At 37.2% G+C, this 25,985-nt stretch overlaps 1 protein-coding gene across 1 annotated transcript in view; it reads right to left on the reverse strand.

The window, feature by feature from the left end:
* SPOCK1 (SPARC (osteonectin), cwcv and kazal like domains proteoglycan 1) overlaps nucleotides 1–25,223 on the reverse strand; it is a 284,692-nt gene extending 259,469 nt beyond the window's left edge. The window contains exons 1-2 of the mRNA XM_082771421.1: nucleotides 25,127–25,223; nucleotides 24,655–24,822 (exon numbers count right to left, since the gene is read on the reverse strand). Of these exons, the coding sequence (XP_082627547.1) occupies nucleotides 24,655–24,822 (168 nt within the window). The 5' untranslated portion in view covers nucleotides 25,127–25,223. The remainder of the gene's footprint in view (nucleotides 1–24,654; nucleotides 24,823–25,126) is intronic.
* Between the last annotated feature and the right edge of the window lie 762 nt (nucleotides 25,224–25,985).

Consider the following 25,985-nt stretch of genomic DNA (forward strand, 5'->3'; position numbering starts at 1 on the left):
TACAACTAAATTTAGTGAGATATTTACCAGGATGAGTATCTTCTTGGAACACATATAGGAGAAGAGAAGCAAAAGAATTAATGAAGACTTAATAAACTTGGATATATTTTTTTAATTATTATTATTTTTTATTTTATTAAATGAGGTCTGCTGTTAAATTTCATCAAGGTTTGATAATTTTAATTTTATTTTTTTTTCAGCAAGAGACTCGTTCAACTCCAGTTCTTCTGGGCTAAAAAGACAGTTCCTGCTTTCTTGAAGAGACTGGAAGAAATACAAAACCTTTCTGAAAAATCCAGAGACACTTTCTGAGGTCTGTGGAAAAAAATGCATTCCAGATCAGAGACCAAACTTTACATTGTCCTGTTCTAGAACTTCCTGCTTTATCTATCAATTTACATAAAAGGTGTTTATATGTGAAGTTCCCCTCTGGGTTTGAGACATGCACACATTTCTAGATACAGTCAGAGAACACATTCAGCAGCCCACTCCGAGTGCTTAATTTGGCTGCAGGATTCTGGACTGATCTGGTTATTGGCTCATGAGGTTCTCCAAGCACTGCTCTCTAAACTCAGTCCTTAATGTTGCATCACATCACAGGAATGCTAGAAGCCAGTGCAAGCAAATAACACGTGCTAGAGTGAAATAACTGCAGATTACAAGAACTGTGATATTCTTGTTAACTTCTCCAAATACACAGAAGTTCCTCAGCATCACTAAAAAGGTACCACATGTAAACAGAAAGCCAATTAAAAAAAAAAAAAAAAAACAAACAACAAAAAAACACTTCATAATAAGCTCGCTGATTTTAACTTTCTCAAACCAGGTACTAACTACTTACATTTGATAGAGAAAGGATAGCTGGCACATTGTTAATCATATTGGATAAAGTTATTTCCACTACCTTCCGGGGTAATACATCAACAAGTACCACAAAATAGTCTCCATGGCAAAAGAAAGTCCATAGGAGGATCCTTTCAATGCAGGAAAGGTTTCCTGGAACCTGACAGTGCTGTATAATGAGAAGTGTCACTCATGCCCTCTTATCTGATTTTTAAATGTTATCTATTTACACCAAGAAGCCATGCAGCAAAATGACCAAGGACAAAAGTATAACAAATCAATAGCAACCCTAAATCAAAGAGTAATTATGTGGAGGAGAAAAAAAAATAATAAAAAGAGCAAAGTGTGTGTTTCAAAATACCATAGCATCATTCAATAAATGTCAGTCCATACTGGGGGAATGAGGGAGATAGGGGGCTTAGATCTTTCATAAATCACTAGGTAGCAATACCACTTTGAAAAAGTAATTTGGGCTATAAAAAGCAGAATAATCTAACCTATGGAGGTAGGTCCAGGTAAGAACAATAAATAATGGACAGCTACCTCAGTGCATTCTCTTAACATGATCATTCTTCTTCCCTAGGGCTGCCAGTTTCTCAATAAAATCCATGTGTTGCTACTTTGGAGATGCCTACCAGACTGTGTTACATCACCTAAAATTTGGAGTCCACAGAATCAACAGTGGGTAGTGACAAACCACTCCGGGATAAAATAAAATGTATTTATTTCTTCTAGCATCCCACCTTTCTGCTGACACCCCGTAAAGAATAAATGAGTGAATTAATGTTTTCTGATCACAAACCTCTCATTGCTCTGTTATTTTGCTCAAACGCTGAAATCAAATAGTGCATTGTTGGCCAAATGTAGCCATTTCAGTCACGCTGGCATGCTCCTATCTGTGCCAATTTCTTGTTGGTGTGGAAAAGGGCACACACTGAGCATAAGAAGAAAACCTGAGTGCAGCACTTAAATGCCTTACATGCAAGCTAAACACATTATAAGGTTTTCCAGAAAATAAGAAAACAAAAACTTGTTTTCTGCTCAGGTTTTTATTTTATTTTTTTTTTTAGTTATTTTTGTTATTTTTCAGTCATATATCCAACAAGGTAAAAACATAACTGAGCATTTTTGCCCATTTCTCAAACCAAAAATTCATTAGAATTATGATTTATATGAATCATCCCCATTACAAATAAATTTTCAGGAAAATAGCCTAGAAACTTGAATGTATATAGTTTTAGCCTTTCAGAGCAGCAGGATATAATTCCACTGTAAATACCTGAATATAACACAATTTAAGGAAACCTGGAAACAAAACTGCGAATTTGCCATACCTACCCCCTTCAGGGAAAACCTAGATCACTGTGAAATACAGGTAATGTTTTAAGCCATTAATTAGGATATATTTCAACAATCAATTGCAACAGCTTCCGTAGGAAGCATATCAAACAGAGGAATACCAATAGATCATTCAAAACTTGGCTTTAATATTCTCCCCCAATTGGTATGCAAACTGAGGCAGTACAAAATACTGTATTTTGGGCACTTTAGATGGGTTGTCAGATGAAATGATAACAGTAAAAATTGCCATATCAAATGCAATATCACAGGGAATAAAATCAATTAGAGAAGGCTGCCTGTATCTGAAATTACTCTGAACCACAGTATCAGAAAAGACTCACGGATTGAGTAGAAACACCAGAGATCACTGCTTCAAATTTAAACAGACTAAAACTGCTAATTCATAATCAAGATAATATTCATGTCCCCATTACAGGGTTAGCATGCATTATAAACAAAGCAAGACCTCAAGGTATTTCAGGTTCTCTTTACCCTTGCATTTAGAAACTGTTCCTATTTCCATGAGTTTTTAGTTCATATTGTGAGAGTACTGGACATGATTTCTCCTGCAATAACAGAACTAAGTAATATTCAGGATGTCTTCTTTCATGTATAGGTGGCTTGTACAACTACCTAGCTGCAGTGCTACAGGTATTCATATTGATACTGTCACAAAACACAATAAATAAAAAGAATACCTCATATGCACCAAGCATGGGTCAGAGATAAGACTCCAAATAAGGTCTGGTGGACAGTGGGGACTTTGATGTGCCCACTACAGAAGCTGCCGCTAAGAGAAAATGTGAAATAAGCAGTTTCCATTTACTTATAGTCTATACCTTGATGTTTGGTACTGGACTCTGCCATAGGCAGGATACTAGGTAAGGATGACATTTGGTCTTAGTGTGATTGCTGTTACAAGTAGAACAATCACTATGAAATATAGAATATATTTATTTTATATATCAAAAAAGAAAAGGATGCTAGAAGTGAAAATAAAATGTTCATTTTAACAGCCTACATGCAGCATTGTAAGGATCAATAAACTGAGTGGACAGAAACACATATATACAAATATAGAGTCCTTTCTATGAAGGTTAATATCATCTCCAAAGACAGCAGATGCTATTTTCTGCGAGTGATTCATTCCTGAAATTTTATTTATTCACTAGAGAAGGACAGGAAAATAAGCTTGGTGCTAGTCATTTCACAACACATTGAAGTGAGCCAACCAGCATCTCCTGAAGCATTCTGACAAGCGCTGTGGTAACAAAGTTTGTAATCTGGAAATGCATACACTCTTCTTCCATCTTTTGTGCATCATCTGTATTCTAGTGGAGAGACTTCATATGTATAAGAGAAGAATATAGATACTGCCCAACACAGAGTTGAAAAGCAACATTTATTTTTTAAACCCAATCATTATTAAGTCAGCTCTTCAAATTGTGCAGATTAGCATGGCTTCAATGGCTGAGCACAATTTAATCACCGAGAAAATAACGGAGGTTCCAATTCATGTTCCATTTTCACCTGCTATAACTCCCTAGTAAAAATAAATGTTCTGGACTGCTATATGTTGAAAATACTCCAGAAAGACACTTTCAATTAAATCATGTGAAAATTAACCATATTCAAGGCATAGCAATGCCTTGAATAATTCCAGCTGGTATGGAAGTTAGTGAAGGAGATTAAAGAATAGAAAAGAATGAAACAGGAAATAAAAAAAGAAGAAAGTTATTGGAAATAGAATAAGGAAAGGGATATAGAAAGACAAATATTTCAAAGAAAGATGAATCTTAATGCAGAAAGAAGAAACATATTTAAAGATGAAAGAATTACACAGACAGACAATGGTAAAACAAAATGAACCACATTATTCAGATGAAGAAAATAATTGAAAGACATAAGGCTGAGCTTGCGACAAAAAGGATGTAGGTGAAACCAGAAGAAGAAAGAAATAACCTGCTACTATGTGAATAGGTTGATTTACTATTATCAAATGAATTATGTTGCCTTTTAGTCCAAGCTTCAAATTGAGAAAAACAAATAAAAGAGGAAATAAAAGAAAGAAATTAGATACCAAAAGAAAGGTGAAAGTTGAAATGAACCACATAATTCTTGGGACAGCAGTGCTACAAAATAAACCTGTGAACATCTCAGAAGTAAGTGAAATTTTACACCCTAAAACTGCCATTTCCTCAGAGGCACTGATCTGTAACGTATGCAAACGAACCCTCAGAATTGCGATGATGCATTCTTGATTCTCACAGTGGGCAGTACAGAGAACTTTCCACAGTAACAGTATATATATCAGGGACAAGTAGTGACGGTTGGGTATGATTTCATGACTAATACTCATTTTGTTATACTTTCCCAAGACAAAAAACAATTTCTGATACAGTACTAAGCTGACCTTCTTCTCTGAAGCATATTGATGTCCCCTCTTTCCTTCTCTCTCCATTTGCTTACGCTGAAACACAGAAAGATGCACTCTACAACCCTGCTTGTGAAGGTCCCTTGCCTCAGTTCTGGCTTGTATGAAATACTTTTTGCTTTGAGGAGTGATTGAACCCTACAGTAATGACTGCCAGTAATAGAGAAAAACAACTCCAAATGAAAAAAGAAGCTGAGCACATCTGATGTGTTGTATTTGAAAGGGTTGGAAGTATTGTCTTCATATCTTCTTAGAGCTAGGACATTAAAAACAATATTAGAAACAATAAAAAAATAATAAAACAGGTTATTCTATCAAGAGATAACTAGAAATTGATATTTTGCATTAAAAAAAGTTCCAAAATAAAGAAAAAAATGCAGTCACTAACATCTGCAACTGAAAAACGTCTGTTTGATAATGATTTGGCCATGGCAGGCAACTAATTACTACCAGTAACAGCTCAATGGAAAGGAAGAAGTCAAAGCAGCCAGGCTCATTAAATATGAATCGTGCTGCTGAACAATTTCTGAAGGCCAGTATGAATAATATTCTTGCTTTCTGACTTGAAATGATCTCTTCTGATCTGAAATGATCTACACCTATAAATCTTGACTTAAGGCTACTGCCTTATATAAGGAAAGGCAGATGACATTGAAGAAAAATAGGATCCTGATTATTTTTTTGTCTTTGGAAAGAAAGAGTCTTTAAATTAATATATAAGGTTTAATACTTCAATGCAAAAAACATAGTACTACGAAACAGAAATTTGACTGAATTCAGTGGGACCAGAATTTTGACTTTAAACAGCAGACATTTGAAAATTACAAGTAACTAACATCTACAGCTGGCTAAAAGTTGGAAAACATTTTCCATCTTTGAACAAAGAGGTTCAAAGAATAAGAATTTCATTTGATTTTGATCAGCAACAGAGAGAAGAGAGCTGCACATCAGAAATAGAAGCATTCAACCATGAAACAAGAACAAAGACAACTATTAAGGGTGTTTTAGTTTTGTTTAAGGTGAAAGCTTAAGAGGACCAAAATGTCATAAGTCTTCTTGAAAATAATGGCAAATCTCTCCCAGTGACTAATATTTCAGCCCTGCCAGCACTCAGAATTCAACAACACTGAAATGAGGAAAGAAAATTCAGTCACCTTGTCATTTTGAAATGGACCTATAATGAAAACCACTGAAGTGGGTTCATAGACTAGTATCAAGTTCACTAAAACAGAAGACAAGCTCAAATTCAAAAAAAAGTTAAGCTACAAAATAAACCTGATCTCACAAAATGCATTTTGTACATTTGGTGATTCCACAAAATAAAATACAAATGCACCATCCAGTATCTCCTATAACACTTAGTCATTTACTCTGAATTGCCAGTAGTTTATACTGCTGATTTCCAGGTCTGCCTGCAGCTTTACAGGTTCACACTGTGATTTTGTCAGATACCAAGCCTTACCGGGTCACGTTGGGTTAACTCTTGTGTGCAAGACCAGCTGCTACATTTTACTCTGCAGATAGCTGCATTTTAAAGGTAGGTAAAAGTGTTTCACAATTTTGTGAAGCCTTAGGAAGCAGTCAATCACTGGAAGATTTTCCCAAATACTGTTTGTAGGATTCAAATAATTCTATTCTTTTGGTACCGAATCTACAATTTTATGGCATCAATATATGGTCACCACAATAAACACAAGTTTTCTGATTGTTTATAAACAAAGTTTTCTTATAAGGGCTGAATAACTAAATTCCTTAGTCTAAATGAATAGTTTTTTAGTGAAATAAAATACCTTTGGAAATACCCAGTTGTGAAACTATACGGGGGCTCAAACATTAACCACCAGCTAACTAAATGCATTACTAAATGTAAATCCAGCAATGAACTTTGGAAAATTTGGAGCATGCCAGCTAGCTCACTGGGTTCATGATCATTACTTTTCCAAAATTGAACACATATTAAATATTCAGAGATTTGGAAACTCAAAATATCCTGTCTCCATATTTTAAAAAAATAATTATTAACACATTTTTATAGTTACCAACATTCATAATGAATTTATTAATAACGAGGGGTTTTTTGTTGCTTTATTTACAACTCCTTTGATAGTAAGGTGTTTTTCCCCTACACCCCATTCACTAAAAGTAGCCTTATTTTTTATTTTTTTCCTATTTACCGCATCAGAAAGAGCACTGTGCAGAAGCAAATATAGAGAAGTACAGAGAGATTTGAAGAGATTGCTGCAAGTAAGCTAGATATAAAACTTCAGTCTATGTTACAGATTTCTATACCTTATTGTATCATACACAATATAAGAACCCTAAGAAAAATTATCCGAATATAACTGAATAGAAAGATAACTTGCACTCAGTTGGCAGATAAAACCAAGAGAAAAGAAAGAGAAAGCTTACATATTTCTTTTACTTCACAGTATGAGGAGCCCAATTGCTTGAACTGCTTACTGAGATCTACAAAAAGTCTCTTGGTTGCACTGTCTAAGCACAAATGGAAAAATAAGCACACATTCAAATTACTGGAGGATCAGATTATTGAAGAATGGAAATATCAGACTTTTATCCCTGTGGTTACAGGATATGTATATAGCTAAAGTGTAAGGATACAAAGAACTTCACAGATTTTCTTTGAGAAAGAGGAAGTGATATGCCTCACACTTCATTTTCTCAAGCTCTCAGGGAAGCTGATTTGATGGGTAAGTGACCAGATAAGTAGAAACTATGGTTTTCCATGAAGAAGATAAAGAGACCTGGGGGGAGGTTTATTATGAATGTCTGAAATATGATGAAATACTATCTTCAATCTGAACATGATAAGGCTTTATCAGGGTGAGCACTTCACGACTTCATTATAAACAGCAATCAATATGAAGCTTCAGGCATGGTATTGAAAACATAATGTAGCAAGGTTGTCCACTTAGTACTTGTGGCTACAGAAATTAGATAACGTAATATTGACTTCATCAAAAGAATGCATTTTAATTCCAGGGTATTTTACATAATAATGATATGGTTGCCATTTTCTCAAAATAGATTATGACAATTACAAACTAATTTTTGTAGAACCTATAAAATGCCACATACTCTATACTATGTGTTGAATTTGGTTTTCATATGCATCTTTTACATAATGCAACTTGGTTTATACAATACATTTATTTCTTGCATTAAAAGAATATAACTGCTTTATGTTAGTATCTATACTTTGTGCAGTGGTCCAAGAGGCTCTGTTCAATTTATTTGCAGGGCAGACAAAATTACATTTGTTAATGATCTTCTGTCTAACAGAAAAATTGATGTCTTCAGCTAGGCTTTTAGCTTACAAGATCTGTACAATCTTTCTAGTATCTATACACCAGGAATCCAAACTCTTACTAATCCAGTATCTATGCAGCATTTCCTCAGCAATCTGTATTTTTATGGACAAATGCTATGCTAAGACATTTATTTAACATTATTTATTCACAGATGTAAACAATCCCAATATACTAGGAAACTTAACCCATACAAAGGGTACAATGCAAAGATAATTACAATACTAATAATTGCAAGAGCAAGAAAAAAGCGTTAGCTGTCAGGGTGAGAGTGTGGTCCATACTTATATTCTAGACACAAGAATGAATGACTCCAGGCAACAAACAGGGAGGAGAAGGTGCTTGAACAGGCATGGGTGTTCTGAAGAAGGACTGTATGGATACCTGCACAGGACCTCATAGAACATGCACATAAGTGCAATAAAAAGATTTTTCAGATGACATCCTCTGAGGTAGAAGACTTCTGTAAATCTTTTTCAATAGTAGAGACTTTAGCCATTAAAACACATGGCTTCATAGTCATTTTCCATGTGAAAAGAGGCAAAAAGAAAACTCTCCCCCTCACTGGACAAGTGAGTCAAATATAAAAACACTCCCAAGCAAATGACAGGTTTTTAGTTCATCTTTGTATCTAACAATGACAGCTGTGTGCATGACTCAGATGGATGATTCAACTGGTGGTGTCCTCTTAGCTTGGTCTAGAAAGGAAGGTGGGGGGAGGGAAGGAGAGAAGCAGTTTATTTTTAAGTAAGCTTTGTTAACAGTTTGCTTGAGAAATCCTTTAAAAGTCTTTCTTTCCTTGAGAGATGAGGTCTTATTTCAAGTCAGCTTCAGAGATTAATAAATAAAGTGGCTTCCAGGGAATCTGGAGACAAAGCTGGAAGCCTGAAAGAACAGAAAGGACGTACTTTGAAAACATTATGTGACACTGTTGGTGCTTAGTCGGGGTGAGAGCCAAGTCTGAAAAGGGCTGCAGAGACCTATGAGTTTGATAGTTCTGAAACAGTATTATCTAGCAGTTTATTAGAGAAGCTAGACTCACAGCTCTTCCTCCCCAGCAGCCATTATAGCTTTAAAGGCTGTTCCAATTAGCCAAGAGACCAGCTGGACAAGTGGACAATTTAGATGCTTTCCTCACATCAGTAGCTCTCTGACATCTTATCTATCTTCTTTTCATTAATAATGGATCCAGAGTTAGATCCCAGCATCCAAGATGCTTTGATTTCACTAAGACCTCCTTACCTAAGGCATGCACCAAATATATTATGAACTAAATCTCAGGAAGCATGCCACCTATCCCTATGTAGTCAATGAATATTTAAAACCGTGTGTTTGAAATAATGTCAGTATAGAGTTTCCAAGGGAGAGAATTCAGCCTGAAGGATAAAACCTACTAGTAACAGCCCTGTCAGAAATACTAACCTAACCTTGCACAGAGGAGGAAGATACCCTATCTGCTCTTCAGAGACACATTTCTTAAGTATAAAATTGTCACCAAAATGGGCCAAAAGTCAACAAACCAGTCACCAGAAGGAAAATAAAACGCTTTCTCTGGACAACACTTCACAATGGAGGGAAAAAACATCCACTTTCTATTCTCAAAGACTATTTTCAGCTCTAGGATCACGTTAAAATTCATATCTCCAAAAACGATGGAAGTTTGGTCTCAGTTATTACAGCGCATTGTATCCATGGAAGAGTTCAATAAAGGGTTACCCACAGCCTACCTCACTACAAAGAACGACAAACAAACAGGTGGAATAGCAGGCATTTCTGAGAGAAAACTAAAACACCACATCTACTTCAGTTAGTAGCAAGGACAACGATAGCACAAACAGCTTGTCTTGCTCCTGAACATACCTTTTATGACAAAGAAGCTTTTAGAGAAAAAGGTAAATTCATTCATTTGATAGATGACATCTTTATATAACGCACATGCAGATTCCTGAAAGATTTTTGATGAAAAATACTACAGATTTTTCAACAAGAATAAGCAACAGTAAAACTTACCCAATTAGGTTTATACTGAGGCTTAAAACATTGGATATTAGATAGTGGTTTCAATTAGTTATCTCTAAACATGAATGGTTTTCATGTAAATAATCTGCCAATCTCCGAATCTGACCAATACAGACACTTGTACTTCATACCATCAGAACTTTAAAAATACTCAAAAATGCCAGTGGATCCTTTCCACTCAGGTAGCAAGCACATTAGGATTCCTCCCCCACAGCAGTCATACTACTCAACTGAGACAAGCAGAAATCCCAGTGCTCTCCTGGGATACAACTGTCAGAGTGCCAAATGATTCAGTGGCCTCGTCCACTTACGTGCAATCATACCCAGGCCAAGTACCAACATACTCTCAGGCATCCATCTAGGAGCCTTGCCAATTGTACAGGAATAACAGCAGCATCAGCTGGCTATTCTTTTCAACACTGGCTGGTAGTTTGCCATTTCATTTACTAAGTAAGGCAGTCCAGGACTTTTAGTCTGGCACTTTCTTATTGTTTTTATTATCCAAATTACAGTGATAGCTCCCACTGGTTCACTTCTGAGAATTCACAATAAATTTCTGAAGCATGATCTAAATTCCATCGATAAAAAACAGCCTTCTTTTTCTTATATTCAGTAGGGTACAAACCAGACTTTAGAGATTAAAAATCTATGCATTTGACTTTGCTTTTTCAGAAAATTAATGCTGAAAACAAAAATAAAACCATTTATGTAATGCAAACGATGAAGCTGAGTTGAAGGAAGAACTGTTCCTGTAGCATTCCAGCTTTTCCTCTTTGCATACTGTGTGCATATGAAAGCACAAGGTAATAGAAGGGCCCTTAACTGAGCTCAGAATTGAAATCACTGTCAAATTTACATGGAGTGATGAACTGGAAGACATGGATGAAAGGCTAGATAGTTGTTGTGTTCTATGCAGGAATATAAAGGAAGTCATTACCCATATCCTACCTATATGGTTTCCATGTATAAAGCCAGTAAAAACAATTTGTGCTCAGAAACGGTAAGCAGGCAAAGGGCTTGCACTGCTGCTGACACATGTAAAGGACATGGGAGTGAGTTGTATGATCATAACAATGTATAAATGTTGTATGGTTTAACTTCAGTGGTGCATTTGCCTTGCCAGAAAGCTCTGGAAGGTAGCCAATTCCTCCAAAACAGGAATTCAATGTATAAATTGTGTTCCGGGATAAATGAGAGCAACAATTCCCATTCTCCCTTCCTCCAGAAGGGGACACTCTAGGCAGCAAATGAAATTTTGCTTTACAAAATTTCTTTTAATTTTCCGTTGTGTCATTCCCCCAAATTATTAACAGTGAGCTGTTTTCTCCCAGACTTTGGATTTCATGGGAGTTTCTATAACATCATATCTGACACGCTTTTTGTGTTGTACTGCAGAGAAGAGTAACTTAATGATACTTTTAGGTAGAATGAGTCAGGTCTCCAACCTTCTCTGCATTCTTGTGGTATATCCCCCATGCTTTCTCAAAGTACATGGATCCTGTCAAGAAACAGTCTCAAGGAGACCCAGTTTGGAGGACTTCGCTTCTTTCTCAGCTTTTTACACATCAGTGTCACAGCAGTGCAAGTTGAAGTCTAACCTGAAAGGAATAATTCTGCAACTCAGCAGGAAAAGGTAAACCCTGTGATTACAGGGAATGCTATGTAATTCTTCAGCCTTTCAAGACAGCTGAAGCTGCAAGTAGCACAGCTGCAGCAATGTTAGATACTTGGTGATAAGACCAAGGTGACTTCGTTTCTGTGTTATCAAAACCACACAGAAATATTTCCACCTCAAGAACTTTCTGATCAAAATATATTAAAAAATTAAATAACCTGTCAATTGATGTGGATAAGCAAAAACAATTCATTCACCCTTGTCTGTGAAGAAGCTGGGTCAGTGTACCTGCAGAAGAGTTGGGTAGTAAAAACATGGAAATTTTAGTTTTTTCACTGCAAACATTCTAAGTCAGTTTTACATGAAAATTGGAGATTACAAGGATATCTAGGCAAATGCAAAGCCACCTATTTATTCTCTGAAGTACTTGTTGTGAGGAGATGCAGGGAGTTTATGATGGAATAAGAAAACACAGTTCACAACATATTAAAATTTATAGTTCAGCATATGGAGAAAAATAGGAACTATCAAACATCATTTCATTGGATGATACAGATACTGCCCAAAATATACAGCATGCTTTTAGAAGTAACAGCAATTGCAAACAGAGGGAATGGCACTATGGTTTTCACAGAAATATTTTATGTCTAGATCCATACAGTCTGCAGGGAGAAGGAATGATATAAAATAGTTTCACAGACTAAGAGACTACCCAATTCATTGCGGCAAAGGTAAATACAGGTCATCTCACAGAGACAAATAACTCAACTGGGGTCTGGGGAAAGAAAAAATTAAAAAATTAAACGTGATTTTCACTAAATTGGAGTGTTGCAATAATCCATCCAGTTCCTTTAGGATAGTGAAATATCATATTTTTACTTTACTGATGAAAAGCACAGTTAAAGTATTTTCCTCTAGCAACCTTCTGTTGTCCTGCCCTCTCAATCAACTATTTTTAACTTTTAAATCTGGAGAATGGTATCACATAACAAATCCATCAATTTTTACATCTGAGGTCTCATCATATGAGCATCACCTCATATGAATCTCAGTGATTGTGCCTGCAGGACTAACACTGCTTTCTAAAAAGATTACATGGACCAAAAGAAACCACTTTATTTTGCCCTCTGGCTTTCAATGTGAAACAAGTGTCATTGTGAAATGCTGACAAGATTCTCTCATGTTTTCTAGCTTTGAAAAACTACAGCACAATGCTAATGTTGGAAGCACACAAACAAAATATAGGAAGATTTTATTTATTTATTATTAAAAGCTACAGTACAATAATTACTAAAATTTGAGCAGACAACATAATTGTACCCTTCTGCATGAAAATAAGGAAAGGAGAAAAGAGAAATCTTATGGACATTTCAATATATTTACATATGATGACATGATAAGATATTCCATTTATGCAGGACACTAAGTTTGGAAATCATCCTTATGCAACATGAGACTTGCATCCAGGAGATGTGTTGAAAGTTTGGATGATTTTCATGCTTTATATAGGTCCTACGCACACTGAATTTCACCAGCTGTTGTGAAGTGTTTTCCTACTTTACTCCTGCACCACTGCATTAGAGCACCATCCAAGGGAATGGAGCAAACTGCTTCTCAAATGAGCTTGCAGCAGTACATGATCATTCAGTGGATGTTCTGTTTTAAATCAAGCTTTTGCCATCTGTTCCTCTGCTAATTACAAATGCTACAGATATCCACAACTATACTGCAAGGAAAAAAAGGCTATTAAAGCACATGTATTCTTTCTACAATGCATCTTTGTTGTTTATCAAATTAAAACTAATACCACCCACCACACAACGCTCAAGTCCCACAGTAGGAAGACCACATCAATGCAGGTGTTTACAGCTTCTTACCTGGCAATAAGCCAGCTGTGATTTCTTGGAGTCCAAAGTGTATTATGTATACTCAGCAAGAGAATCTTCACAACTGTGCCCAGAATCACACACAGTTCTTAAGTGGGGGTTACCAGAAGCTTTGCTCACATGAACACTTGCTAACCAGCGTCTGGGCCATGCAGGATGCTCATTAGCAGCTAACTAGCTTTCAGCTGTATCCCCTCTAAATCCCTTCCTGCTCTCCTCTCCCTCCAACCTTAACACCATAATCAAGCTATATTTTTTGAATCCTCTGTAATGAAGGAGCACATGCTTTTCCGTATCTAACTTCTTCCCATTCTGTCTATGCTTGTAACTTCATTACCTACATACACACACATAGAGAGAAATGTCTTATCCTTCTTTTCCTCTTTTTGCCAGGCATTTTCTGTGAAGGAAAGATCTCCAAGCTTAAAAAAAAAAAAAAAAAAAAAAAAAGACTGTTGACTGTTTCAACTATGATTTCTCACCTAATGGAGCATGTCTCCAACTCAGCCATGACTACTCAGGAAGCTTCAGCTTTAAAGCCAGCCAATGCCCTAAGGCTTAGTTTCTCATTTTATATATACATGTATCTCTTTATTGAGTTTGAATTTTAGAGACAATCTTATGTCATTCCAGATGGAACATGTCAACCTCACCATTCCCAATGTATCAGTAATGGTTTTGCAATGATGGAGGTAGGTTTTAAAATAATTTCCTTCTTGCAGCTTCTTTCATTACTAATGACTACAGCCATGCTGAGCACACAACCATATTCTTCCCTATTTTACTTTGCCGTGCTGCAATAGAATACTTCTCATCTTTGATTACACAGTGTCATATTCATCCTTTAAACCATTAATGGAGTATCTCTACAAAAAAAATAAGGTTCTTTGTTTACTAATACAAAAAGTTCTGATAGCCCCTACGAAGCTGTATTTTTGTTGTTGCTTTTTCTTCCTCCATATGAAGATGGCATTCTTGGTGATGGCAGATGTTGCTTCGGAAGTGGAAATTTCAATATATTTTAAAATAGTTCTAGAATTTTTTGTTATATTTTTATAAATGCTCCATAATTGTCCGTTTATACCCAATAAAGTTTCTTGCACTTATATTCACACTTCTCTTTTACAAGGTATTGTACACGGATAGGAAACACTTCTTTGTTATCGCTAACATCAGTGTCTCTGGGGAAAAAATATTACCTTTCATCTTAGGTTATAAGGAATTCATTACAAGCCACAAAATCTTCACTCTGCCAATCATTTTAACATTTATTAAGATATGACACATGCATAATACACAAAGCACCTCTTCATGAGAGGAACCAAAGGCTTTATAGAAAGAAGAGGAAACCAGATATAAAAATAAACAATTGTGTCACATAAGAATTATCATTTCAGTACATCTCACTTCATATTTTAATGAAAATAAGACATTATGCATCCTGTTGCAGCTGTCAACTTTGCTATATAAGCATCTTTGTAAGTGATCATATTAATAAATCTGTGGCTATTGACATGAATTACTACATACTTTTTTATAAACAAATATATCTGGAGTACCAGTTTTCTTCATCTGGCAAAGCTTCCATTATATGCATAACTGACAGTTGTGTGGTATTTTTCCAGTTCATATTTATTGAAATTAAATGTGACAGAATTCTTTTTTTGGATGCTGTTGACCTCAGCGAGCCATAATGTGGAGATTCACGGTTGTGTTTAAGGAATATGCTGGGTAATTCTATATTTAAATCACTAATTATCCCATGTCTATTATATCCTTACTGAAGGCAACACTCTGGTGTTCTTTCATGGTGTTTTTTGTTTGTTTGTTTGTTTTTAGCAACAACTTTAGGAAGTTTTAAAAAGATCAGTAGACTTTTTAAACTTATTAAGACTCATGAGTTTCACCAGATGTAGCTTAACATTAAGATAAAACAAGATACAGGAAATTTGCTGTGCATTATATCTCTGCTCTAACAGAAAATATCTAATCCCCCTTAAATATGATCTCAAAATAGAGGTGTGTCTACCTAGTATTTAAAAAACAAAATAAACAAACAAACAAAAACCACTCTAGCTAGCATGAAAAAGACTGGTTAGCCCAGCTTCTCTTAGGGGGATTAAAAAAAAAAAAAAAAAAGACATAATTTATCCGTGATACATGTTGAATGATGTTTATGTTATCATGCAAAAAATTAATTTAACCCACTAAGTACTGCTGTCAGATACTGGCACATATACCCAAAGGAAGAATACAGACCTGTTAACCTTCATCTTTCTATATTCAAACCCAGTACACAACAAGTAGAACTGCATTGTCCTGGGACTTGCACAACATAAAATTTGTTGTTAGATTTAGTATTAGGTTGACAGATAACTCTGCAGCTAGCTTTGTCCTCTGCTCCCACAACCGCCTAACCCAGATGTACATCTCTGTATGCCTAACCACACTGGAAAATTGCTTTAAGATGTGGTAAAGGGTGCCACAGAAAGAGTAAGAGCTGCTGAAGATGGAATGACGCCCCAGGGAGGGTTCAGCACCGGACAGCTCTGCACCGCACCAGGCCTCAGACCCTGCACAGGCTCTGGGCGAGTAACAGGGCTCTGCCAGAACACACTCTTCCAGGTGCAACGGTCTTAGATGAAGTGGGCATATTTCAGAGCAGTTTCTTTAACATATCATTACAGTGCATGCAAATGTACAGCAAAGTTTTCAGGTAAAGGGATTACTAATATGCATCCCCTGCAATAAAATGGAGAGGGAACAGATTAGAATCTATGTAGTGCAGGTTGGTGGAAATATTTTAATTCCATCTTTTGGGGATGATAGTATAAGAAGAATATGTGAAACTGGTCATCCCACCTTCAGGGAGTGAAAATTTAAATGGAAGTGGAATCACTGCCATTGCACTGTTGAAGTCTCTAAAATTGATTTTTATTAATATATACTACACACAATCAAGTTCTACCAAGAACCTAAATATCCCTAGTAGACACAGAAGCACTACTCCAAAAAATGTTTTCCCCTCTCTCCCTCAAACAAGCAGTTCAGTCTGTCTCAGCTGCAGACTCATTTCTTAACCCTGCTATGATCATTTTAAGCATCCATTAGGAAGAAGTTAAAGCCTGTCCTTCCTACTTCTTTGGTTTTCTGTTCAGGTTCAACCATTAGAACTAGAAGAGAAAGACATAGAGGGCAGTATACAAGCAGCAGGAGACAATACTGAGATAAATTTCTGAATAGACAAGGAAACTCATAGAAAGAAAGCTGAAGTCAGCTCTCCAACCTAAAAAGCACATAAAAACTATCCACAAGGTATGCTGTGAAATTTCAGATTAAATTGTATACATATGCAGCTGAATTTCCTGATTAGACAATTTCAAAATAACTTGCACAGACAGACAAATATTACTACCTTTATCAGTTCCAATGTTGGCCACAATTGAACTGTATGCCATGATATATTGAAACCTTTCTTGAAAACCAGTCTGAGATAGTTACTTTAACAGCAATTTTTAATCAAGTATTTTTCTATCTGCCCAGGAGAAAGCAATCAGTGAAGTGGATTTATGACACTAAGTTCATTAAGAGGACAGCCAAGATCACAGAATTAATTGAAGCCCCCTTGTATCCATTTAATGAGAATGATTTTCTGTTACTCTGGATTACAAACCAAGCTATAGAAGTGACAGATAAAGACCAATCTACTTCCTGCCAAAACCTCTATTCAGTAGTTTAGCAATTACTTATCTGTAAACTGAATTTTGAATCATATCTTAGCCTTGAAACTCATTAGGCATTAGATGTTCAGTCCAAATATGTAATTCAATTTTAGCTGCCAACCTGCGACAGCAAATCTACCAATGATAACTGCTGGCGTTAATCTACCTGGTGACAGACTATTTAGAGTTAAGGCTTGGTAACATAGCAGCAATAAGGCCCCACATAGAGCTGCAACAAAGTGTTGGAAGTACAGAAATTCACATTGAAGACAGTGGCGTTACTTTAGCTTGGCTGTGTCAACTCCACTTCTTTGTTTTGGTTGGAATCTATCAAGTGTGTTTTCTGCAGACTGAACATGTTTGATTTTCAGATAGTTTGATTCTTCCAGGAAGCTGCTACTACTTATGCTGGCCAAAAACCTGATCTTTCAGCCTTTTCCAACTACATAGTGTCCTCCAAAAGACAAAAATAACCATTTAAACTAACTGGCCTTTCATGTACAGTCTTCTTTGTATAACAGGAAAATGAGGAATACAACAAACTCAGGCATCACTGAAGTCTTTGAGAACTTGGTCATCAGCATCAACAGAACTTCACTAAAGATCTTTTGGATGATTTTTTTTTTGATAATATGGGGAAAGAAATAATTAAACAGTCTTTGAATAAACAGATGTTATCAAAAAGAAAAAAGAGTTTTCATACCCCAAATGTAGTATTTCACCTACATTTCCCTCATGAAGTCCTGCCTCTTGTAAAATTAGCTCACTAGCACCACCCCATATTCAGGTAGCCTTGTAGTTTATCCACAAACCTCTCCCACACTATTTAATTACGTATGTCTAGCCTCTTGGTTAACACTGTAAGTACAGAAGACAAATAAAAGTACAAACTCACAAGTTGTAGGAAGTATTATCTCATGGCTATGTACCGGGTTTTGATTTGCTGAAATTTTGCACATATGAGGCACTAGCATTGTGATTTGTCAAAATTGGCTTTTCCAAATTTTTAAAATTCAATTTTAACTCCACATGTAACAAGAAGCAAAAGATTTCTCTTACAAAAAACAAACAAAAAAACTTTCTTTCTGTACTTACAAAGGTGCAGCATGCTCTTCACGTCATTGTATTTCCTATAGCTCCCACTCCAACTCTTAAAACATAGAATTTGAATCCAGATATATAACAGAAGACTCCATTCACAGAAATCTGACAAAACTACAGATTAAAAAATTACCCTATGGAAAAGAAAACCTGTAAAATTTAAGGGTTCGGGAGACGGGGAAGAGAAAGTAGTAGAATCCAAGAATTCTACTACAGTACTCTAAAGAACTGTAAAACACGTCAGTGAAATCTTCAGACCTACAGAATTCCTTATTAGGGATACAATTAGTGACTGCAGTCTATAGAAGATTTCTGCAAGGTTACTGCTCAATTTAGGACTTGAAACATATAATATAGAAACTAATATGATAATTTTCTACTGACCTGTTCAGCTTTAGAGTCTTATGTCATTCCTAGGCAAGCTAGATACATGTTAGTTAACCATTAAAAGTGTGCTCTCCATACCTTCCAAGTTAATTATTCTGACATAAATGCCATTATTTTTCCCCTTGTCCACTGCTGAAGGAACGTGTCAAGTTTGAGAAGAGCATTTTTAGTAATCATGTCTCTGCTGGTTTTAAGTAGCTGATTGTGAATTACACTTGGACAAATTTGGTCTTATGTTCTGCTACTCTTTTAAACTTCACACAGATTTGGCAGATATATCTCAGCTGTACTTGACAATCACATTTATATTCCAGCCTTGTTAGCTCAAAAATGCCAGGGGATCTGGGGATACTTGCGTTATTTGGGTATCTGAGATCAAGTTCCACCAGACTAAAAAAATGTGGATAGGAAGCAAGACAGCCATCTGCATGGGGATTTAATCTTAATGAAGAGATACGTGAAATAACAATCCAGGGCCTCTTAAAAAAAAATCACAGAATCCAGGTTATGTTTTACGTTAACTACACCATAATCTTTTTTGTTAACATACAAGCTCCATTTTAAAACTGAATTTTAAAAAGATAACTTTTAAAAACCTAACTGTGAGTAGATTAATACTCTTTGTCCTAAAGTCAGGAATAAAATTATTTTTGTTGGCTATATTCTGCTCCTTTCTTTATGTCAACTTCTCATAACCCTCTCTCAATAAAATTTCTGTAGCAAATCTACTCTTTCAAAATTAGCCTTATGCAAGTAAAGTCAATTCCTATGCTCTTAATATTATTAGTTAAATATGTTTCATACAATTTTCTTTCTTTAACAGAACCAGAAATCTTTCATCTTATGCATTTCAACAATATATTTGTTCTCTTTAGAGTAGCATTACTTCTGTTACTTAGAATAACTCTGCAAAAATCAATAAATGTACACAGGTTTTCTCTCTCATCTATTTCAAGCTAAGCTGCCAGGACCCAGAATAAATTCATTTCAGCTCTCAGTTCCATGACCTTCTGCTTTGTACTTTTAAATTTCATTTCATTTCAATTACTTGAGTTCTCAAGGTCTTCCAGTTCTGCCCGCTTGGTATTCCAGCCCTTCTCCATATTGGTCATGTTTTCCAACTCTCTGCTATCAATTTTCACTACTGCACTCTTAATTTGGGGCTAAACAAACCAGAGAAGAAAAGTGCAACAAGAGGAAAAGCAGGTGCAGAAGCATGAAGAGGTCAGCACAATATCCATCAATGGCAATGCTGGAACAGTACAGCTCCCTCAGCCTGTATTTGCTATACCACCTAACGCAGCATTTCTGCTTAGGGTCAGGGTGAACTCAGTAGGCTCAGAGAGCTGATGTACATGAATAACTGACAAAATCGTCTCTTCAGTGAATCATATTAGGGGCTGGTGGTCTGTGCCAACCTGAGAAACCTAATATATAATCTAATCCACTTATCTATAAATGTTAATGCTTCTCATAGTTACATTCAGCTACTTATTTACTGTAAGTGTGTGAAATTTTATATGCACAGATTTCATGTCTCATTTCCTAGGCATGCATAGTCTCAAAGCATATCACGGATGGGTTTACTAACATGATAACCTGAAGTGAATTGAAACTCTGCAAGTAATAAAATTTAGAGAAACAGTTTAGCTAATGAAGAACATAGCCTGGCAATCTTCCATGCACAAACATACACCAAAACCAGGTCCTGCCAAGATTCTTAGCTTGCAACTTTTTAGAAAGTCCTTGTGATCCTTTAAGTTCTTTTAATTTTTCCCCTTTTTGCAGTTTAATCCATAGCTAGTTGCACTTATTGCCTCTTTTTAATGTAAGTATTAATAATGTAATAGACATAAGTCCAAGTAGAAGTAATAGTATTAGTGTGTTCATATAATTTGGTTAAGACAGGCCTTACACTAGGAGGACTCATTCTGTGCCTTCTATGCCAAGCCTCTATGAATGGAATGAGATGCTGCAGTGTGACCTGTTAGAGTAATGTGTATGGCTATTCACATAATAAATGCTTTCTAAGACTCGTAAGAATTCACTTTACATTCAGGTACTGAATTTGCACTCAAGCTCCCATTAAGCCAAAGAATCTCTCTCAACAGATTTAATCGAATGATCAAGGCCTTAAAATTTGTTTTCATATCTAAAGGTCTAATTTACCTCTCATATTCTTAAAGTCTTCTTTTCCAAGCCTCAAATGTGTACAAAGAAAATATCTGCAGTTGCTTCCTACAGACTGCAGCTTGCTTACTGTTCTCTTTTTCTAGTAAGAATATTGACTTAGTTTTTAGTTTTCAGATACTTAAGTAACTGACTAGGTCTAGTTTAGTACTTATGTAAGCATTCAAACCACATTCAGTGTATGAATTAAATGAATAAAATTCCACATAGCCACAAATGCTGAGTGCTGTTCTTTCTTTTGTATGGTTCAACACAAAGTCATGAGGGAGAGAAACACTCTTATCCCCAGCTATACAATGGCACTTAAGACGGAGAGATTTTGTCACTGGCCACATAGGAAGTCCATGATACACTAGGAAAAAGAGGCAGAAGACAGACAGGAATATCAGGGTCAGATCATATTTAAAGCATATCAACACATGAGACATTATGCCATTATTGATACTGGATGAATAGACCATACACAAGATTTTCAGGAACATGTGCTTCACAACACATCAGTCAGACTGGTCTTACTATTCATTAGCAGGCTTTGCTTTGTCTTAAAACTGTAGCCCTTAAATATTGCACAAATTGTGTTCAAACCATATGAAAACATTGCATTGTCAAGTCTTGTTTGTACCAGATCTTGAGGCCTTTTGAAAATGTTGATAGGGCATCATTTTACATTATGAAACTTGGTCAAACTTAAAAATTTAGCCTGATTATGTGTTTATAATGTTGCGTTCAAATGAGGTGTACTTCTGTGCTGTCTTTTCACTGAAGAGTAATGATTGCTGGACCATTAGGGGCAACTACCATGCTGTCTTTACCCAAAAGAAATATGGGTCATACTTGAGAAAACAATCAATACTTGTCTTCTCAAATCAGGCCATATTGGACCATAGCTCAATAAGCTTGACCAACCAATTGATTTTGAAAAGAATAAGTGAAAAAGATGAGGGAATCTCTATTTAAAATTTTATACTCAGTTATATCCCATACGTAAAGAAATCTGGTGGTTGTGCAGCACTGTGCATACATATATGCATGTAAATCTGTCATACATTTGTGTTGCACGCATATATGTGCGACAAATAGTTTAAAGTGACCACAGCCACAACAATTAAATCTAAGCTCTATATGTGCTATGTTTCTTCTACTGTGCATGTGGACACAATTATGTAAATATTTGTGCAACCTGATATCACGTGACATCAAATTCTGAAAGCCACTAAAGGTAATTATGATTTTTACTGCAAAATTACTTCTGCTGATTTGTAGGGTATGGCCTAGGCCCTTTGCTCTGTAGCAGCTGTAGTGTCAGATTCAGTAAGATATTAACTGAAACACCACTTCTATACTCCAGACTTTTGTACAGAGCCTACACTGAGAATTTCATCCAGTAATGATGTACAGTTACAGCTTGGGAATGAAGGGAAGATGGGAAAAGAGTTTCCCTGCAAATTCAACAATTACAAATGAAATGCTAATCTACTCCACACATAGCAGTTAATACTGCTGTGTGTCATTTCACTAAGCAGTTTTACAAAAATATTTTAACACCCCATTCCAAAGCAACATGGCCACAAAGCATTACATCTCTGCACACAAGAAGTGTGCTCTCATTCCTAATGTGTGTGAACAGAAACTCTCACAGAAGATTATGATGCATTAAAATCACTTTGGTTGGAAATACATAGTTAAGAGTTTAATTACTTATACAATCTTTTTATATTTTTTCTTTGAAAAAGCTTAGTAGATTAGCAGTCTCTATTAGTTTGCCACATAGAATACTTCACGGACACACAGTTGTAACGATGGTTTTAATGTAAATAAATAGAACCATTAAAATAGCTGAGGAGAAAGATATCTAAACTTTGCACAAACTTTATATTATTTATTTCTGCTTGACAGAGGACTTGTTAAGATTTTTTTCCATAAAATGGTTCTTCATACGGAAGAGAGTTTTGAGGCTTTACAGATTTTGTTAGCATTTTCAGTAGTTCTAAAAAAACATTTTCAATTGTGAAACGTTAGAACATGAAAGAGGTAATATTAATGAATATCTTCCCTACGAAGAGGAATCATGCCTCTGAAAATTGCACCTGTGAGACAGGAAAGGGTATGAGAAGTTGCAAAGACTTCAGACTTTAAAAAAATGCATAAAATGAAATACAAACTTTAAGCTCAAGAAGCATAATTTAATACAAAGTCTCTATTTGTAAGGAGCCTGTTGAAAGATGTAGAGAGTCATCTGCTAGAATTCTGTCGCTAATTAAAAACATTTTGGTTGAATTTGCCAGTCGTTCATTCAATTTACCATTTTCAGATGGTGTTGAACTGTCATGTCAAGTCTTGTGTAGGAATTAGGAAGAGAAATCCTTAGCCTGCATTCCCCAGAAGAATAAAGCAGCTAATCACAAAGATTCCCTTGGAGCCTGGTAAAAATCTATGAATCCATATTAACTGTGGAATACCCTTAATAAAATACTACTTACTGTTTAAGCACAGGCTTTTTGGGGAACCAATTATGAGAATTTTAACAGTCCCAATAGGTGAACATCATCATAGTGACTGCATACAAATGTACATTCTGATATAATAGTCGGTGCTATTGATAAGTCCATACTTTGTTATATTAAAAATCAGAGTACAGAATGATTTTTCAGACACAGAACTACCAGAAAACGTAGAGAGAATAAGCTAAGCAGAGACAGGTCACATTTAACCGTAATACTTCAACTTCTTTGCAAAGTAAGGTACAACATTCAGACCACAGCAACAAATGTATAATATCAAAGTTTAACTTTTTAATAGCATTATAAAGCACCTGAGCTACTTAAATGAGAATAAATTAATAAATAGCACACACACAACAAACTCACAAAACAGTACTAGCAGAACTGCTAGCCAACTACGTACTTGTCCCTTTCCTATAGTCACAATGCAGCCAGAGTGCACAAGTCCCATGCAATCAAGAATACTTAACCTCAGTGTGCTCCTGATCATCATTAACAGCAATGTTTCCCTTATCCAGCCTTAGAAACACTGAAGCAGGCCTTTCTGTGTATACTCCAAGAAAGATTTTTCAACATACAGGCAACAGAAGCAAAAGGAGCTCCAGAAATGTTACATTTGCTTTAAACATTGTGTTTGCCTTCCACTAGTCATTGACTTGCCATGCCCAACTGTATTCAATCTAAGGAAATTCAAAGCTTAATCTTAGGATCTTAGGAAAGTGATTTGTTTTGTGCAGGTACATGTCATAACATATCTTGAAGTCATCCCTATTTTCTAGGCTGGGAAGTAAAAAAAAAAAGTCAAAGCATCGCTTCCTCCAAACCTATACCAGTGTCAAAACATCCATGATCAGAATTGACAATAAAATATTTTCCACCAAATCTGTAGGTGAAAAAATGCTTCAGTGTTTACCACCTGGTGGCTCAAACTGGTAAATATACCCTTCTTAAACACGCAATATCGTCGTTTACATTTAACTAGCCTCTTCAGCAGCAGGCACAGAAACTTCACTCAAAGTTCCTCCCCAAAGGAAAGCCGAAGACCATTACGCTTTCAGCAAGACTGATATCGAGCCAAAATCGTCCTGATCAATGGGGTAATCGAAAATGCCAGGACTGTGTCCAGCTTCCAAACCGCTCCGAACATCCTTAACGCACGCAGCAACCGCGAGCCCGAGCTGCATCTCTCTTCCACCCACATCTTCTAAAAGCCAGCAGCCACCCACTGAAAAGATGCTGGAGTCAAACCAAACACACACGGAGCGTACAGCAAACGGAGAAGTACTTACATCCCTGAATTTGTTCCAGTACTTGTCTCTATCGTACTGCGAAACGGTGCTCAGCCATTTGTCGTTGTCCAGGAAATTGCCACGGCTGCTGCTACTCGTGATGACCTCGGGATGCCGGCTCTCCACTTGCAGGAAGCACCAGGCAGCGAGGACCAGCACCCCCGACATCTGCAAGGAGAGGATTCCTCGAGCGGGGAAGTTTGAGGGCACCCAAGTTCGGCCTTTTCGCCCCTCACGCCCCTCGCCAACTTCTGCCTGCGGAGCCACCAGCTCCGCTCAGACCCACCCTGCCCGCCCAGCCGTGCGGGGCGGGGAGCGACGGCAATAAAAACAAAACAGCTCACCCGCGGCCGGGCAGAGGCACCGGCCAGGGGAAAATAAAGCTTTACGACACCCCAGCAAAGCCTCCCGCGGGAGCAGCCAGCGCTGGCTCCGCGAAGTTTGGGTGCCAGGGCTGAGACGAAGCCCCTACCTCCGGGCAGTGCCGCCAGCCGCGGCTCCGAGCAGGGCGGGCGCCGCTGCCTCCTCTCCTTTGAGCGGCTGCCGCGGCTCGGATAGCGGATCGGAGAGAGCCGGCGAGCCCCCGCTAGGCTCCGTCAGCGGCTCCGGGCGTGTGCGGCTGTGTGTGTGAGTGTGTATGTGCGTGTGTGTGTGAGAGCGAGCGGTTGCGGGCTCTGCGTGAGCCAGGAGCCGAGGTCTGGCGACATCTTCTGGCGGCGGGATGGTGCTGAGGTAACGGGCAGGGCGAGGCGCCTCCCGTCGCTGACCGTCACCGTCTCGCGGTCTGTAACAGCCTCTTGGTCCAGGATCACTCCCCAAACCTCTTCACGGATGGGAAAGGGATACAAAATCCCCTCCTGGCTCCCTCCCGGTAAAGCAAATGTGTCAGCAAGGAAGCAGGGTTGTTCCCTTTGCGGAGAGTGGGGAGCAGTCCCCATGAGTGAGCCGCAGGGGCATTACATGGGCCCTGGAAATTCTGCTGATCAGCTTCGGGTTGTGAGCTGGCAGCTGGGGAGGCATCCGTGGGGATGTTGGGGGTAGCACCATCACGGAGACTGACAGTGAAGTCTCACTCCTGATGCACCCCGATGTGTTCCAGAGCCATAAACCTGCCCTTTATAAACAAACAAAAACCCTGCAAACACCAGTTGTAATAAGCCCTGGGTAGTACATGACTATTTAGAGGCAATGGTTTCAAAATATCTGGAAGTAAAGACATTTCAAAGGCATGAAAGTCATCCCAGATTTCATAATTTGTTTTGGCAAAGAGCTCCCCCTCCCTTTATCAGCTCACCCCACTCTGTGAAGACGTTTTCGCCCCCACACAATGG

This window comes from Aythya marila (assembly GCF_965140915.1).
Source record: "Aythya marila genome assembly, chromosome: 14".
In the NCBI taxonomy this organism is placed as follows: Eukaryota; Metazoa; Chordata; class Aves; order Anseriformes; family Anatidae; genus Aythya; species Aythya marila.